This window comes from Saccostrea echinata, unplaced genomic scaffold (assembly GCF_033153115.1).
Source record: "Saccostrea echinata isolate AGI-Se365-2 ecotype Australia unplaced genomic scaffold, CSIRO_AGI_Sech_v1 ptg000062l, whole genome shotgun sequence".
NCBI lineage: Eukaryota > Metazoa > Mollusca > Bivalvia > Ostreida > Ostreidae > Saccostrea > Saccostrea echinata.
The window spans coordinates 8,355,789-8,374,486 of record NW_026889811.1 but is presented as its reverse complement, the minus strand read 5'-3'; the positions used below and the strand labels follow the sequence as shown (position 1 = coordinate 8,374,486).

The 18,698-nt window shown below is 32.8% G+C and overlaps 1 protein-coding gene across 1 annotated transcript; it reads left to right on the top strand.

The window, feature by feature from the left end:
* Nucleotides 1–3,055: 3,055 nt before the first annotated feature.
* Nucleotides 3,056–4,106, top strand: LOC133175478 (uncharacterized). The gene is made up of 2 exons (XM_061310578.1): nt 3,056–3,306; nt 3,601–4,106. Exons 1-2 carry the CDS (start codon nt 3,063–3,065, stop codon nt 4,053–4,055), a joined length of 699 nt encoding a protein of 232 aa, XP_061166562.1. The 5' UTR covers nt 3,056–3,062; the 3' UTR covers nt 4,056–4,106.
* The last annotated feature ends 14,592 nt before the right edge of the window (nt 4,107–18,698 follow it).

Sequence of the window (18,698 nt, the reverse complement as noted above, 5' to 3'; positions counted from 1 at the left end):
AGCCTAACCTGCTTGAGAGAAGGGGGTAGGTCACCTTGACCTGCCTCATTGTGAATATTAAACTGTATTTCTGGGTCAGGGGAGGTATAAAAGGACTCTGCCATGGTCTACTTGTGTAGGAATGGCTGTAAATGAAATTTTAAAAATAAATTATTTCATTTTTTTCAGTAAACTTGTACATTAAAATATACACACAATATATACACTATATACAACAAAAACCAACACACTGAACAGCTGAGGAATTAAGGAATGGGCCCGTATCACAGGGTGGTACAAAAGTTTTAGCATCCCACTTCTGATACCAAAAATTGTAAGCTCCCTGGGAATGGCCAAGCTTTAGTTTGGGGACGATACAAAATAATAACGGGTCCCTTAGTAATAGGGAAAACAGGTACAATTCTACGGAAGCCGGTTGGTGCCAGGTAGAAAAATATTTTATCTGGCGGCCGCCAGATAAATAACTGATAACTGGCGGCCGCCAGATAATTATTTGGTGGCCGCCAGAAACTTATTTGGCGGCCGCCAGATAAAATATTTTTCTACCTGGCACCTACCGGCTTCCGTACAATTCATATTGGTGGCGTCTACCGTACAGGCTACTATTATTAAAAAAAAAGGGGGGGGGTATAATGGCTATAGTAGGATGATCTCCAGAGTTGGGGGGGGGGGGGTATAATGGCTATAGTAGGATGATCTCCAGAGTTAATTATAATTAAATAGGTGTCCAGTGTGTTGGGAGATAATTGTCGAACATTTTCTCACCTGGAAACACAATAGTATGGCTATGGTGAAAATATGGGCGGATCTTGGATCTCTACTTTGAATTTACGCACCTGACAACTCGCCATATTATCTGTTGACATAATGCGATCGCCCCCTATATATAACCTTCGGAAAAGGGTCACATGACAGGATTCAACCAATACAAATGCTGTTCCACCAATCACGACAATGTACGACATCGTACAAAATAAAAATCGTGTCGTACTGTCAAACAAAGTTGTCGTACAATATGGATTATAAACAAACCCAGGAATTAAGAAGTGAAAAGACCAAATAATCAATAAATATGGATTACAAAAGATGTGTCTATAATAAGTAAGTAAACAAAATTATCTCTGAAACTAATAAATTTCACAGAAGTAAACTTGCTGAGTATGCAGACGATATCGCGGATGGATAAAAATATAGTACAAGTTTTAGACACATGTAAAAGGGGAATAACAATTACTAAAATGAATATTAGAAATCACAATAACAATTAACATGATTAATAGCAAGTAATTATGCCTGTGATGTAACATGAATAAAATGAGGTTAAATACGAAACTAATCTACTTGGCATGCACCGATAAAGATGGCAGACAGGATGTAAACAAGTTGCATGGCAGCAGATGATTTAAAGTGTTGTAGCTAATCTACACATGTAGAATTGCTAAGATAATGACAGTTAACTCAAGAAATACTTGCAGATTTAAAATGAAGGGTAACTAACTCATGGTATGTAAAAATAAATGCAAACTTTAACATTCCTGACCAATTTTGGCACAACGTTTTGACACACATGAAATAATATTACAAATAAAGTCCACCCGCCCTACTATTATTACACAGTAAACCATAGTGAAATTTTAAACATCTGACAGGTCCTTACAATACAAATGGAGAATTATAGAATAAAAATAACAAATTTACAATACAAATGCAAAGATTATAGAATACAAATGGAAAAAATAATACAAATGGAAAAGTATAGGATACAAATAGAAGATCATACAATGCAAATGGAAAAGATCGAACATTGCAACGTTTGACATGCCATAAAAATAGGCGAAAATCCTTTATAACATATATGCGAGATTTTGGCGTAGTCAAATTCAACGTAAAAAAAATGACGCAATATAAAAATTTCTCTAATTTTCTTGTGTTAGTATATTTATAGATTCAAAATGTAACACATATTATGAAACACTCTGTACCTTGAGTCGTAAGAATGGCTTAACTTTCTAAGATTTCCTTTCGTCATGATAATATAACGCTTTTTAAAAATCTTAATACGACTTATCTTGTTTATTATTACTTCTTATGTTCAAATATCGTTTTAGTTTTGTTTTTTATTTTCCAAATTTAACCTTACTGTACTAGCCTTTTGTATGAAAAGGTCTTCCTTTTATGTAATATTTTTTCCTATAAGTAATTCAGCTGTACTTAATTATTAAACATTATTTTACAATTTCTTATTTTTCGCATAACATACTCGGGGATGAAGTATGCAATTCAAGAACAGTTTTCAAAATGTCTATGGTATGTTTTATTTATTGAAGCAAAAAAGTTTGAGCTGGGAAACACGAGGGCAAGCACATTCAGATCTTTAAAGCTGAGTTTCTTGTTTTCCTGTTAGATATCAATGGCTTTAAATGGCAAGGAGGGGAGTTAATAAATGCGTTAATCCTCTTATGTACTACATACAGAGATCAGTACCGACTTGTTCGTAAAATCAGTTTATTTTCGGTGTGTTAAAACTGAGTTTTTATATTAAATGGAATTTCAATCTACTAGTCGGACACATTTATGTAAGTACTTCATATTTTAGGAGCAGCGTACGTATACAAACTTCAAACTACAGTCGCTTTTAACCTTGGTTCATTTTTTGCTTACTGAAATTTATGATCGATTCCTGACTCATACCACTCCTCACATCTCGAAATGTTTTCTGATAAACATGTTTTACTTTCATACTTTCAAATTATCTGCATGACATACTATCCATGGTTAAATATGCATGGAAAGAATTTTAAAGAAGTTCTGCATCCCATCTGGTCATAAGCAATGTTGATAATACTAAATCCTTTAAACAAACACTTTGAGGAGTTTTATCAGAGAAAGACGAAGTATTGTTGCATTTTGGAAACATGGATATTTATCTTTCTGAAGTCTGATTTTCAATTCAGAAAAAAAATGTTAGATTGATTCAGTGTACAGAAGATTGGACTATTTAACCTGCCTTCTCTTATTTTTTTCAGAACAGAGTATATCAAAATACCTGTGAATGTATCATCATGCAACAGGACATCATCATAACCCTTTCTGTGTGTGCAGTTATTATCACCGCTGTTTTCTTCGAGTACAGAATGCAGCAGTTGGAGGAAAAGTGTAAAGAGATAGAAACAAGATTTCAGGTACATCAAAAATCGGGCAAAAGAGATAATACAGTGGACAGTGAACGTGAAACCGACGATGAAAAAATTGGAAAAGTAGAGGCAACTTTAAAACGACATAATGCTGGGGACTTAATGGAAGACGGTAGGTACATGTACACAGTTCCCATGGAAGTTGCGTAGGAAATTGTTATACCCACTTCAGACCTGAAAAAGGGGGGTCTTTTTGTTTTTCACCTGTCAGTAGCTTAGACTAAATGATGTCTGATAAATTTCTTGAAAACTCTTTGTTTGACTGACATCAAACTTGGTACACTCGTATATTGTCACGCACATTTCTTGATCCTGAGAGTTTTCCTTTTATCTTGCAAATGGGTTTAAGTATTCTGATGGATTTTTTTCGTCAGAATTTGATAATAATGAATGGATTATTTTTCAGAAATAAAGGAGTTGTCTGCCCAGAGAGCTGTAGCTTTTTCGGCCGCATTAGGGTCTCCAATGGAAGACAACGAAACTGTGTCTGAAATCGTAATTTACAATATCGTTGAAATCAACATTGGTGAAGCTTATGACCCCACCACTGGGATATTCATGGTACCCGAATCTGGTGTGTACGCTTTCAGTTGGACAAGTGTAACTATTCCGGGAAAGTGGTACGAAACCGAGATGAATATTAATGGTCTTCAGAAGAGACTTAATAGTTGTAATAATAAAGGAGAGACAGCATCATCTAATCTTTCTTGCACCTCCATGGTGATTGCCGAGGTGAAGAAAGGAGATATAGTTTGGATCGCTAAGTTTGGACAAGAAGGCGATTATTTGATGGAAATGTATTCGTCCTTTTCGGGTTGGAAAATAGGCGAAATTTCTAAAAGTGACGTTGACTCTAGCTGATAATTTTTATTTCAATAATTCAAATAACGAGTTTAACAATTAAAAACTTAAAAATGCATTAACTCTCTTGTATAATTTCACATGTACCTTTATCTAAAAACAACTTCCAACATCACCCACTGTTTACTGATAAGATGCATGAATGGATCTCAAATATTTATGCCCCCAACAATGAATGACCGAAGCATATCTATATTAAGTGTTACCCATTTCCGTCCGTTTGTAACTAATTGTAATTACTTTGTCGTTTTTTGTTTTGTTTTAGTTTTGTTTTTTGTTTTTTTTTTTGGGGGGGGGGTTGTTTTTGTTTGTTTTTTTTTTTTTGCTGTGCTTGTAGATAATGAGGTGATCTTTGGTATGTGTCTAATTATTAAAAATTTCCAGGTAAGTTTGGAGTTTCTTGATGATTGACCTATTTTTAGCCCTTCGGATCCGAGATCAGCATAAGGTGTTAGTCCGTTTGTCTGTAAATTTTTCAACACGAAAAATGTGCGATGGTAAGGTGCCCGTCGTCCGTCTATCTGTCAGTCTTTAAACAATTTTTCAAAATGCTACTCCTACAGTTTTGCTCCAATTTCAGTAAGGCTTATACATAGGTACCTTATACATTACGTTTTTCTATACATCTGTTTTTTTTTCATTTCGCCAAACGGTGTTGGAAATGGAATATTCTGTGAAAGTTTTTCAAAATGCTACTCCTTTTACAGTTTTGGTCCAAATTCAAAAAGACTAGGTACTCAAGTACACTCTACTAAGATACAAAATCTGTTTATCGTTTTTACCTCTACTGGTCAGAGACCAGAGGAGCTTATGCGATAGTAAGGTGCCCGTCGTCCGTCCGTCTGTCTATCTGTCCGTCCGTCTGTAAACAATTTTTCAAAATGCTACTCCTCCTATAGTTTTGGTCTGATTTCAGTATAACTTGGCACACAAGTAGACTACACTAAGATACATAATTCTGTGTATCGGATTTTGATTTCAATGAACGGCGTTGCCATGGTTACTAAAAATAGAGATTTCTTGGAAATGCTTTCAAAATGCCACTCCTCCTACAGTTTTGGTCTGATTTCAGTATAACTTGGTACACAAGTAGACTACACTAAAATACATAATTCTGTATATCAATTTTTGATTTCAATGAACAGTGTTGCCATGGTTACTAAAAATAGAGATATTCTGGAAATACTTTCAAAACACTACTCCTCCTACAGTGTTGATCTGATATCAGTATAACTTGGCACACAATTAGACTATACTAAGATTCATAATTCTATGAATCGGTTTTTGATTTCAATAGACGGTGTTGCTATGGTTACTAAAAATAGAAATTTCTGTGAAAAACTTTCAAAACGCTACTCCTCGTACAGATTTGATCTGATTTCAATATAACTTGGCACACAGTTAGACTATACTAAGATACATAATTCTGTGTATCGGATTTAGATTTCGATGAACGGCGTTGCCATGGTTACTAAAAGTAGAAATTTCTGTGAAATACATTCAAAACGCTACTCCTCCTACAGTTTTGGTCCAATTTCAGTATAACGTGGCACACAAGTAGACTACTCTAAGATACATAATTCTGTGCATCAATTTTTGATTTCAATGAACAGTGTTGCCATGGTTACTAAAAATAGAGATTTCTTGGAAATACTTTTAAAACGCTACTCCTCCTACAGTGTTGATCTGATTTCAATATAACTTGGCACACAAGTAGACTACACTAGGATACTTAATTCTATTTATCCGTTTTTGATTTTGGTGAACAGTGTTGCCATGGTTACTAAAAATAGAAATTTCCTTGAAATACTTACAAACGCTACTCCTCCTACACTTTTTGTCTGATTTCAGTATAACTTGGCATACAAGTAGACTACACTGAGATACATAATTGTCATTATTGTTTTTTGATTTTGTTGAATGACTTAAATCGAAATTTCTGTATAATTATTTAAAAGGCTACTCCTCCTACAGTTTTAGTCTGATTGCAATAAATCTTGCCACAAAAAGACTAAACCAAGGATCATTATTCTATTTATTGCTGTTGCAAAGTTTCAAGTCCGAGTGCTACTTTTATCTTCCTTTATAAGTACAACCAGCAGAGCTACAGTCTCGTCAGAGACTTCTGGTTTAATTTCATCAAACGGTGTTGCCATGTTATTATCTAAAAACTCTACACCTTTAACAGCTTTGGTCCGATTTCTGTAAGTCTTGGTACACAAGTACACTATATTTAGATACGTAATAATTCTATTTATCGTTTTTTTATTTTGTAAAATGGTGTTGCCATGGTTTCTAAAATAGAAATACATGTATATTTGAAATTCTAGCTAAACACTACTCTTCTTATAGTTTTGGTTCAATCTCAATAAGACTTGATACACAAGTAGAGTATACTTAAATGCGGAATTCTTTTTAGTGGTTTTTGTTTTTGACAAACGGCTGTTGCCAAGGTTTCTAAAAATTGAAATTTCTGTGAAATTCTTTCAAAATGCTATTCCTCATACAGTTTAGTCAGATTTCATTAAGACTTAGTACATGTACACAAGTAGACTATTCTAAGCTACATTAAGTACACACCAGAAGAGCTACAGCTCGTCAAAGACTTCTGGTTGCGAAAGTTATGGCCCTTAGACTTTGAACATTTCTAATAATTCAATTTTTTCCAGACTTTTTTCGCTATGTTTGTAGATAATGAGTTGATTGCTGATTTTTTGCATTTGTCTTAATATTGATGACATATAGATAAGTTCAATTTTCTTGCTGAATGACCTAATTTTACGAAAGTTATCCGGATTTTCTTTTAACTACACGTATGCTAGTAGAAAAGGAGTTGATTTTTTGGTATGTCTCTTGATATTGATTACTTTCAGATCACGTTTAAGTTTTGTACATTTTAACGTATTTTTACAAAAGTTATGACCCTAAGACTTTGAAAACTTAATAATTAACGGTTTTCTGTTTTTATTTATATATTTTATTTTATTGGGGGGGGGGCTGTACCTTTAGAAATATCACTTACAGATCGAGTTCAAGTTTCGTAATTATTGACCAATTTTTACCAAAGTTTCTTAGGCTTTGAAAATATGTTATTTTCCTTTCGTTTGGTCTTTTTAAAATTTGTTTTGCTTCTACATAAAGATCTTTGGGTTGTCTCTTTATATTGAAGACTTACAGAGAAAATATGAGTTTCGTATTCATTTACCCATTTCTACACAAAAAGATGGCCTTTCGAATGTGAAAATTTCTTATTCACTGCTTTTGGGCCTTTTTATTGCTTTGCTTGTAATTAATCAACATTTCACACATCTTAAGTCTGTTTCAGTATAGACAATATTGATTGCAGAAAACAAAAGCAGCAATGTAATATTTTGTTATAATACCTTTAAAGATTTGTTACTACAGGGTGTTTCAGCAAACATGTCTCGACTTTGCTGTTTCGGAAAAAAAGTTGTGCAGTATTTATGAAAAGATTTTTTTTTTTTTTTTTTTTTTTTTTTTTTTTGCAAAAACGTGAAGAACATAAATATATAATTTTATCAATATGAAGGTTTAAATAAATCATTTAATCTGAAAACATCCATTTTTAAAACATGGACATCAGATCGAGACAGTTTTTGATTTTAGGTTATTTCATAACACTCCAAAATGGGTGCAATGTTTCTCAGTCACCAGAATCATTTATTTTCTAAAGTTCAACACTGCCCATAATGCTCAAATTTTGGAAGGGGGATCCTATTCACTATTTGCAGCTTTCCGTTTGCATAGTACAGTTTAATAATGTCAATAAAGAGATCTCTTTCTATCATTCATTTATTTAAAAAAAAAAAAAAACTTCACTACCTGACTTTAGATGATGCCATTAAAACTTTTAAAAGACAGTTATCATCTAGTAGTGAATTTTGTTTATTCGGTTATCAATCATATTGCCTGAAAACCTACTATGAAATGTAGTTGTTCTTTTGTAAATATTTTATCTTTGTGCACAAATATAGACATAGAAAGTCGGGACATGTTTGCTGAAACACCCTGTATATAAATCTATGCAAAAAAAGTCTAATATTTCCAATGCTCTACTGAGATGAGATATTGGACCGCTTACGTCACACTGGGATCGGCTCAATCTTAGTTGCATTCGTTAGTGTTCGACTGTGACAGAATTGACCGAGTTTTACCGTAGTGCGGGTAAGGAAAATTTACATCATGGAAGCTAACACAGGATCAAATACATTTATGTCAAAAAAAAATTAATAAATAAATTGTTTAACAAAACATTTATTGAACGTGTTCTTGGGCATAATATACATTTACTGACTGGGTTCGAGGGCAACATGCGTTTTGTCGGACCCAAGAACCAAACTTTTTGCCTGAGGCCGTTAGGCGGAAGACAAACACAGTTTGGTTCGAAGGGTCGACAAAACGCATTTTGCCCGAGAGCTCTGTCAATAAATGTTGTTATGCCTTTTATTTTTTTATTATTTTATTTTTTGCTGGCTTCCATACCAACGAATGCAAATAAGATTTTGTTGATCCCGCCCACAGTGTGACGTAAGCAGTCCAATATCTCGTCCACAGATCCAATACCTCACTCTGCGGTCAAACGTCGATTTTTTTATGACCGCTCAGTAAAACATCAGAAATGTTAGACTTTTTAAAGTATAGATTTATAAAGGAACTAATTTTAAAGGTATAACAATGCGTTTTGTCGACCCCTTAAACCCGTTAGGCCTCAGGCAAACAGTTTGGTTCGAGGGGTGGACAAAATGCATGTTGCTCTCGAACCCAGTGGCAGTCAATAAATGTATATCACTTTTGTCATGTTTATGCAATTTCCACTTATTATTTACACATGCTTAGACTTTCACATATTTAAAACCTGTATGTCAGCGGGGGCATTCGTGTCACACTGACACATCTAGTTTTAAACTATAGTTCTGTTTACTTGCAATTGTAAGTTACGTGTATTCACTTCTACATGTACATACATGTAACAAGAAAAGTAGTATGCAGGCCTTCTCATTGAACTGCTTGAAAGTTGTTGACAATCTTTGAGTGAGATTGAATTTTCACGTTAAGATTGCACTTTCACAAGAAGAATTTAATTGTTTCAAATGGAAAATCAAGGAACATTAATTACATTAATGCTATAGATCATAATAATTTGAACATGATCTGATCTTTGGCTATATGTAGGGTAATAACAAGATGCATTATTGCTAGAGTATTGTGCCCAGAGGTGAACTTGTAGTGCTATACCCTTTGTTTGATATAGCAATTCTAAGTCGCTTCTTAAGGTAGGTTGGTAAAGGTCATTGCTTGAAAATATCTATTAGGAAGAGCTTGAATTCTGCTATTGAAATACTATACATGTTGCATAAAGAGTCTTAACAGGCAGACATACAGTATGCTAAACACTACGAACGATTGCACAAATGTATCATTGGTCATCAGGCATTTTGACAATCTATATTATATCTATTTTTTAATTTAAAAAAATAGTCTTTCATAAGTATGTAAGAGTACCGTTTCTTAAAATCCATTGTTGAGATCGACAGTCAACACATTTGCACTTTTAAATTTCGAAAGTCTTGTAATGCGATTAATAATCTGTTCATTTAATACTATGACCCGCAAATATACTTTAAGTATGGTACGTTTTACTCTCACATCAGTTTAAACTTGATTGAAACGTTTATTCTTGTGTCTTTTACGAATGAAAGGGGCAAGATGCTTAAACTAATTTAATCATCTTCCATAATGATCAATAAAGCATGTACATTTTTCAGAGTTTTTAAATTTAAATGTCGCGAAAGAATAAAGAATGTTTATCTTCCGATCAATTGATTTTGCATACTCTATGACCTAGGCCGGCAAACGTCTCATTATATGGATATATATTTGATTTCAAATATAAATATCAATATTGTGAAATCTGCCTTTGAGACTTGTACAACACGAGGACTATTAAGGTTAATACTTGTCGGACAAATTAACACACAACCTCTGTTTTGACAGGTGAATTTCTGATCAGTCCAGGTATCCAATCTTTTACATGCAGATAATTCAGTAAGTATATTGTACATGTGTTAATTTATCAAGATCTTTTTTATATATATACACGCCCTATTTACACGTAAAATGAAGGCGGAATATGTGGTCACGCGATTTGTACATTACATTTGTTGTCCAGAAGGTCTTGCTCTGTATGGGAAATCGCTGCCTAATTAAAGGTAATTCTTCCATGGGGTCGATGATGTAAACCTTAAAAAATTCTTTTCGTATAATAGAAGTTTAGCATGTTTGATTAAATTCAAATTACATCGCGATAAGCCTTCATTAAAGATATATCAATAAATTTTTAAGCATGATTTGTAAATGTAAAATACTTTCAGTGTATTTAAGCAAATTTTCACATTCTCTTTCAAATTCTGCAATCCCAGTGCACATTTCTGAAAGTTGCATTTTATAGCTTTGCTGATCGTACATACAAACCAGAAGAACTTATTGTATGGTGAAATCTCCTTCGAATTCGTTTGTCCGTTTCGATCCTCTGTCTTTCTAAAATCAAATGATATGGTTGTGTCTCTGGTTACTAAGGAAAAAATGCCCTGGCTGTTAAATTTTATCAAAATGCTAGAAATGGTAACAATTCCACGAGCAAAATTTAAGTCTCTATTATTTGCGTCCATTTACTTACATGTGTAAATTTTACAAGTAAGCAAACTTAACTTAAAGTGTGTAATGCAATTTTTGCGATGCTTTCACGTGCACTTGCCAACTGTGTATAATCAGTTTTCAGTTTCAAAGTATTTTTTAAATAACTTGGATAACTTCGGGGGGGGGGGGGGTTCTAATTGTCCTTCAACTCCAATTTTTTTCCTACATAGATTATTTCTTCATCTATCTTTGCAGTTCCCTTCTTCTCGACATTTCTTGTTCAAATGCTACTGGAAATAATAATTAATTTTTTTTTTTTTGAAAAAGCAAAAAAAAAAAAAAAAAAAAAAAAACAAAAAAAAAAAAAAAAACAAACAAAACAAAAAAACAAAACAAAACAAAAACACACACAAAACAAATACAACCTAAATTCCTTTCCCAAACGTATTAAACACAGAAAATTTCTTGAAAAGCAAAATAAATATATATTATTATACACCCAAGAGTGTATCACTCAATTTTACTGTAGATTTCGTACAATCACGTGACGGTGTGATCCGACTTTCCGGATCACCACACTGTGGTTTTCTGAATCCATATCACTTCTCTCTGAAATTGATGACGTAGTACACAGAAACATGCGCATCAAAAATGCTTTGTTTAATGGAAAAATCTTATATAATTGATCTCAAAAGTTTTTTGAAAACTATATTTTGCTAGTTGTAAGGGGGTATATAATAAATTTATCATTATAACAGTAACTTGATCCGAAGAGCCGTATCACGTCAAGTTGACAGGAGCGGATCATCAGATCAAACGAGACGCGAAGATAAATTTATTATATACCCCTTTACAACTAGCAAAATATAATAAAAGGAAAGTTTTTGGATCAATTACATAACTTTTCTACATTAAGCAAACCATTTTGTTAGGGAACTTTTTGATGCTCGAGAATAAAAACGTCATTTATCTGTGTACTACGTCATCAGTTTCAGAGAGGGGTGATATGGATTCAGAAAACCACAGTGTGGTGATCCGGAACGTCGGATCACACCGTCACGTGATTGCATAAGTTCAACAGTAAAACTGAGTGACAAACAGTTGGGTATATAATAAATAAAAATAAAAAACGTAAAAATGGTAAAATCCAGTTCCCAAACGTGAAAAAAAAACTATTTCGTGGTGGTGATGGTGGGGTCTACGTTTTCTAAGGGGGGAGGGGGGTCCAAAGTCATTTTATATTTGCTCTAGATCCGCGCATGAGGACGCATGCAGCACATGTCGGGTTTTCTTTCTCATAAAAGTTCAACATTTGCATATGTATATAAAATGTACTACGTGTTCACATGGCTGAAAATACGCCAGTAGTAAATTGACTCATAGTGTAAAAGTTAATTTCCACCTAGTCTGACTAGGTGTCTATTTTGCATTAGGAATAAAAAATACTCTAGTTCATTCTACTATATTGCTTTTTCTCCGTTCACATGTACGAAAATATACCCGGTTGCAATATATGCGTGTATGTGTCATTTGCACACATTGTGTAAATTGGTGCATGTGAATTAAAGCTACTTATAGCTATTAAAAACTTCTTGACTGAAAAATCAATTCATTTTTTGAAGATTTTTGGAGATGTTAATGTTACATGTATATCACGGCACAAAGTTCCTAATGAACTTGCGATAGGTGACTGCAATGGTTTTCATGTAAAACATTAATACATGTATATACATAATTTTTTAAAAGTATGTTAGAATTAAAATGTTTGTTGAGTGCAGGTCCAGACCAGACATGAGAATTTTATATCGGGTAAAAAATATTCAAAGTTATTTGTTGTTTTTTTTCCAGTTAATATTGAGGGAAACCTGATTCACAGACTCAAATTTAACATTTAAGAAATTTTTTTATTTTAAATTCACACAACGATTAGGACTAAAAATTCTGATTCTTCTGATGTGATGTATTTTGTAAATAGAAAATTTATTCTGATAAATTGCCAAAGGTCATCCAGGGGACATAAATAACCTGTATTGACTTCAAATAAATCAAGTTTTCCCGTATCCACATTTAAATTTTGATTTAGACTTTAATTTGATATGCTTAGTCTTATATGTAAACAATTTAAATCTAGTTTTAAATAAGAATCTAAATAATTCTATATATTTAAACTGATCTAATAACCAAACCTTGTTAAAATCAATTAAAAAAGAAAAACAAGATGGAAATTCATGCAGCCTTTTCCAAAAGAGGTCTTCTGATGACAGTCATGAACTCGTATCTTGCATCTGAAGAATATTTAATTATTTTTTCCTACTCATTTAACTCGACAGTATCTTCACCTTCAAATCATAATGCAAAAAATATTAATTTTACATAAATTAAGATTACCATTTTTGTCAGTCTATGTGTTAGAGGGTGTTTGTACATTTGGGGAATGATGATCACGAGAGTCGTTATTTAATCCATCTAAAAGGCGATCGCGTGGAAAAATAATTACTAGAATGTTGACAGTAATCCTCAACGAAAAGAGTTCAATGGCGACTGGCCATTAGAGTGGTAAAACTTCTCATTAATTCAGAGCCATAAGACAAGGGAATCATGAACCTCTCATTAGTTGAAGCCCGGTAGATGCAAAAGAGAAAGAGAAAAATCAAGGTGGTAATGTCACCGAACGTGGAAACCAAGGAAGAAAACGATCAAAAGCTAAATAATTCAAATGATACCAAAATCTTCTATTAAATAAACGATCGAACAGCTGATTTATAATGCTCTGGTTTCATCGTATTGCAAGTACATTCGTACTTGCATGCAGTTTAAATGAAAAATAATAGAATTCTTTTAAAATCAATTCATGGAATAAATCGGACCTTGCGGTTAAATCCAAAAAATAACTACCAACTCAATTTAATCGGTTTATTAAAAGACCTAAACTCTGCAAAACAGCATTTGATATACAGTGATCTTCAAATACAAGGATATGTATTTATGTAAAATGCTATTTTATTAGGACCATTTCCAATCCCTCAGGTAAACTTCAACGAAATTTCAATGTGTTTGTTTATTATAATCCTTTAAAGATCTGTTTTTTTAAATAATAATTATATTTTAACACGATCATTAAACGGTCATTTTTTTCTTTAATTTCAAATCATTGTTGCTCAGTAAAAGTTCACTTTAAAAAATACTCCTGTAAGCTTTTAAACATGGTCTTTCGAAATTTGAATTTATGTTTTGATTTGCCTGTCGTATGGGTCAGTTCCTTGCGGCTTGAGTCGATATTTTTTGGCAAATGTTTAAAAAGACAATGTACATGTATGCCTAGCAATAGTAAAAATATTGCCCTCGTTCTTACGTCACAGCCCCATAGCTTCTGACAGGAAGAAAAAAAATCTTGTAAGACAGTAATAACACGACATTTAAGAGACGTGTAGATAAGGTATAATTTATTTATTATTTTAGATGTAAAATAATTGAAGTTGAAATCATGAAGTTTTATTATATTCTTATAGCATTTTGATTATCATATTATGTTGTATCTCTCGCATTAAGTTACATGTTGAGTTTTTTTTTTTTTTACTTAGAATTTATTTTTCTTGTCAAGCGTAAAAATTATAACAGTGTTTTTAAAATATTTGCAACGGTGTATTAGCATCCAAAAAGATTTTTTAATTAAAAAAAAAACTCTTACATGTTGGGGGAGGGGGAGGGAGGGGAATAGTAAAGAAAAGAAATGGAGACGATCTCCCCAAATAAATAAATGAATTTGGTACCTAATGTCATCTCTGTTAAGACTATTCATCCGTATATCTTCATTTTATGTATTCGATCTTTAGGAAGTGACAAAACCTTTGTTAATTAAAAATCTCTTAAGAACATTTACTTAATATACGGAATGTGTTTTTTTATTAAAGAAATTCGGGTGCATCGGTGGTTTTAACAGTATACATTGTATAACCCTCGTTCTATCTGTTTTGTACTCGAAATGGTTTTAGTTCTTTAGAATAAAGTAAAATTATCTCTTTGCCCCCAAACCCCTAACAATTCCTTGAAGACTAAGTTAAAATTGGGTAGTTATATAAAAAGAGAATCTTGCAAACCAAACATCTGATTTATATAATTTATCATCTTTAATACAATACAGTTGTTATTCAATTGTCTCTGAGAACGCAACTTATAGAATATAAAAAAAAATATATTTATTGTGCAATATGTCTTTGAAATTCTGAACGGGGTTTTAATGTATGCTTAATTCTCAGTCTGATACAAACATCAGAGGGGTGCAACCATTTCAGTTAAATAAACTTGACATAATCCGAACAATGTATTATGAAATGACTTTATTTGCAAATAAAAAGTTCACAGTCTGTTTGAGAAGCTTTAGAATAGCGTAATAGGAAAAGTTATATGGAGTTGCATCTTTGCCCTTTCCTAACGAATTTATGAAATGGTTAGGAGCAAGTATTTTTTATCGCAGTGGACAAAACATAAACTTGCATAAATCATTTATCAAATGTTTTGAATTGCTATTTTTTCAGATACAAGCTTTGATATGAAAAGACGTTGAACTTTTCGATTGTCATCAAAAACTTTGTATTGATATTGAGATTAATCTAGCACACTAAAAAGAGGCGAGACTTCTTATCCAGTTTCCAAACATATCTTAAGTCCTCCAATTTCGTTACTTTTCAATTTTTTTTTTATAAAACCATCTCTGGCTTTGAACTGTATTTTTGCAATTTATAAAATGGTATTAAAGACATTTTCAGAATATATTCAGTCTGAGTAAAGAAACTTGGCTATTTTGTTTTTAAGAAAAAGCTTTTTTTAAAGACATAGATTCAATTCAGAAATACGGCCTCCAAAATAATTGTGCAAATATTTAAACTAAGTTTTAATTATCTTTAGAAGCACAATTACATAAATCGTATCGTGGCATTATCATTGTGACAAATTCTTTAACTGGTGACGATCCTTAAGTTAGATAGAACGACTGGGTCATTTCGACACTTTAATATACTTACTGACATATACATATTGTATTGTTTCTAATTAAAGACCAATTAACACAGCAATTTGTTCAACAAGTGCACAATTTCGGTGTTATCGATAACGTTCTTAAATAGTTTGTTACGTGTATAAATGTATCAGATCGGGAAATCTAGTTGGGATTTAAAATTTGCAAAGAACATGACGACCCCTTAGATTGCTCAAACTAAATGCACGACAGATAATTGGGAGAGATTAAATGTGTCTATTTTCTGAGACAATTTGGCAGTATACTTTACAAATAATTAACTAGGTCCCAAGCTTTAAAATAGATACTGTAGATGAATTGATGACGTCGTCATTCCAAAGAAAGACTGCAATGGTTTATGTATACATGTACGTATGTATAAGAACAGTTCTAGTTCAATTAAAATATATCGAGCGGTCTGTAAAAAGTAAGTACTATTTGTATATAAACTATTTACCCTTTGAAAATGTATGTTAAAGATAGGGCTTGAAGTATGAAAATTTGCTGAATATCGTATTGCAATGATTTTTCTTTCATTACCTTTACATGCAGTGTATTTATATTTATATTATACGTTAGCTATATCTAGAGCTGGTTGAATAATTCGTAATAAATACAGTTTCTCCTAAACTCATGATTATATTTTAGTAAAGTAAATTAGGATTTTTTCCCCAATTTTTTTCAATGGCACTTTTAGAAGAATATAAATATTGAATTAAGAATTTTAGAACTGCAAATATATAGGGTAATAAATTTCCCCGTGAATATAAGCAATAATTTTATTTGCACTAAATCTGAATGTTGAATTTTCACACACTTGATTTTCTGCTAAGAAGAAATATTTCAGTTCTGAAAAGTTGTTTTGGATTGCATATTTACCACCAGGAATGTAAATACTAAGAGAACCCAGGCTTCATATACATGTACGCTTTCCACGTATATCTTAATTAACAAAGCCTTTATGTACACTTAAGAATTTAAAATTCACTCTGAATATATAAGGACTGAACGTCAAAATACGTTATACAAACAAAATATTAAATTCACTCTTGACATGATCGGGTAAAAAAAAAAGATAACAATGATCATGGGGTCTTTATACTTATCGTCAGTAGGCATCAAAGTCTCCATTACCCCCACTTAAAGATACTTAAATATGTTCCTTTACAAATGAGAAATGCATTCCAATTCGCTTTTCCCTCGCTGTTGCCGATAACATGGGTCAAGGCGTTGTAAAACATTGAATTAAGACTTTCTAGATGGTACCGAAGAATCAACACTCTATGTTTTCTCCCTAAGGAGCAACAATCCCATGACGTTGGATTATGTCTTGTACATATTTTATGCTTTAATAATCATATTTAAAGGAAACAAGGCGCTTCGCGGAGAACACGCAGAAAAAGAGGTAATTGATTTTAGCAATTGTGCAACAGTTGGAATCCAGAAATGGTACTATTTTATTTATCAATTTGCGAAAGCCGCTTTTAGATTCCTTTTTGGGGGTATACATAATGCATGCATACTTGTATCGAATGTTCAAATGAAAATAGATAATTAACAATTGATTGCTTCATTGATTTCTATTATGTTTCTTACCGACGAAAAAACAATCGATGACAGTAATTAACCATAAATTTTAGGAATAGATTTAAGTGATATTTATAGAAAACGCATTACGTCACAATTTATAAACATCAATGTCATTTCAATATTAGGAGAATGTGAAAATAACCTCCACAGACTCGATGTATAAAACTTCTTGGAGTCACTTCTCTGCCTGAATCACAGTGTTGTTCTCATTTTTTTTTTTCAAGAGTTGCCAAAAGTGTTTTATTCCATCATCTGTATATCTGATGCCTTTGTCTAAATATATTTAATATCACTGTCACGTGGTTCACAATACAAAAATTGTTCGGCACTCAAAAGATTTTTTTCATCCATCGGATTTTGTTGTGCGTTAAAATTTCAGAAATTAAAAGTGTGGACTCTTTTTTCGATTACTTTATAAGAAAATATAATGAAGAAGATTTCCTTTCATTCAGGATATTTTTGCCACTATCTCTCAAAATCATGATCAAACTAACAGTCTGAAATTTATCCATCACTTTACAATTTTTGTTGTCGCCCGCGTGGCGCAGTGGTAGAGCGTCTGCTCTAGAGTCGCGGAGTAAGGAGTTGATCCTTACGTCGCGGGTTCAATTCCCACTGTGGGACGTGGAGACCGGTCCTTCGGATGAGACCGTATAAACCGAGGTCCTGTGTCGCAGTAGGTGCTGGCACGAAAAAGATCCCTTACTGCTCAATGGCCCTAAGTGCCGAGCATAGGTCAAAATTTGCAGCTCACCACCGGCAGTTGGTGGCGTCTCCATATGAGTGTAAAATTCTCGAGAGGAACGTTAAACAACAAACAAACAATAAAAAAACAATTTTTGTTAGATTATTCCCATCCACTTCGTTCGGTTTTCCATTTTTTTAAAAATAAATACTTTACAATGATTGATTTTAAGTACAGGAAATCGTTAATTCATAGCGGAAAGATATGCAACTGCGTTGAACGCGAAATAAATTCATATGAGAGTCAGTGCATGTATAACGACCCCAGCTTTTGCTGACTTCTGTAGAAAAGAAATTTTCTCAAAACGTGTACTACTTCTGTTTTCTTTTCCTGCATGTTTGTCTATTAGTCAAAACTAGCATTTCTTCAAAACCTTTGCAGTCTTTACCTTCAGTATCATGTAACGAAACAATTTCCTTTCAATCTGAATTTCAAATGAAGGGATGAAATCGGAAATGATAGGATAATTGACCAATCTCTGCAACTCTCGCGCGTGAGTTGCGGTCCATTCCAATACTTAATTCCGTTCTGTCAGTCGCCTTTACTTGCAAAGAAGCTATTCTGATGAAAAATTGCCCCCGAGATTTCTCAATTTATTAACTTTCGAAAAAAAACCGAATTCTATTTTCAGTTGACG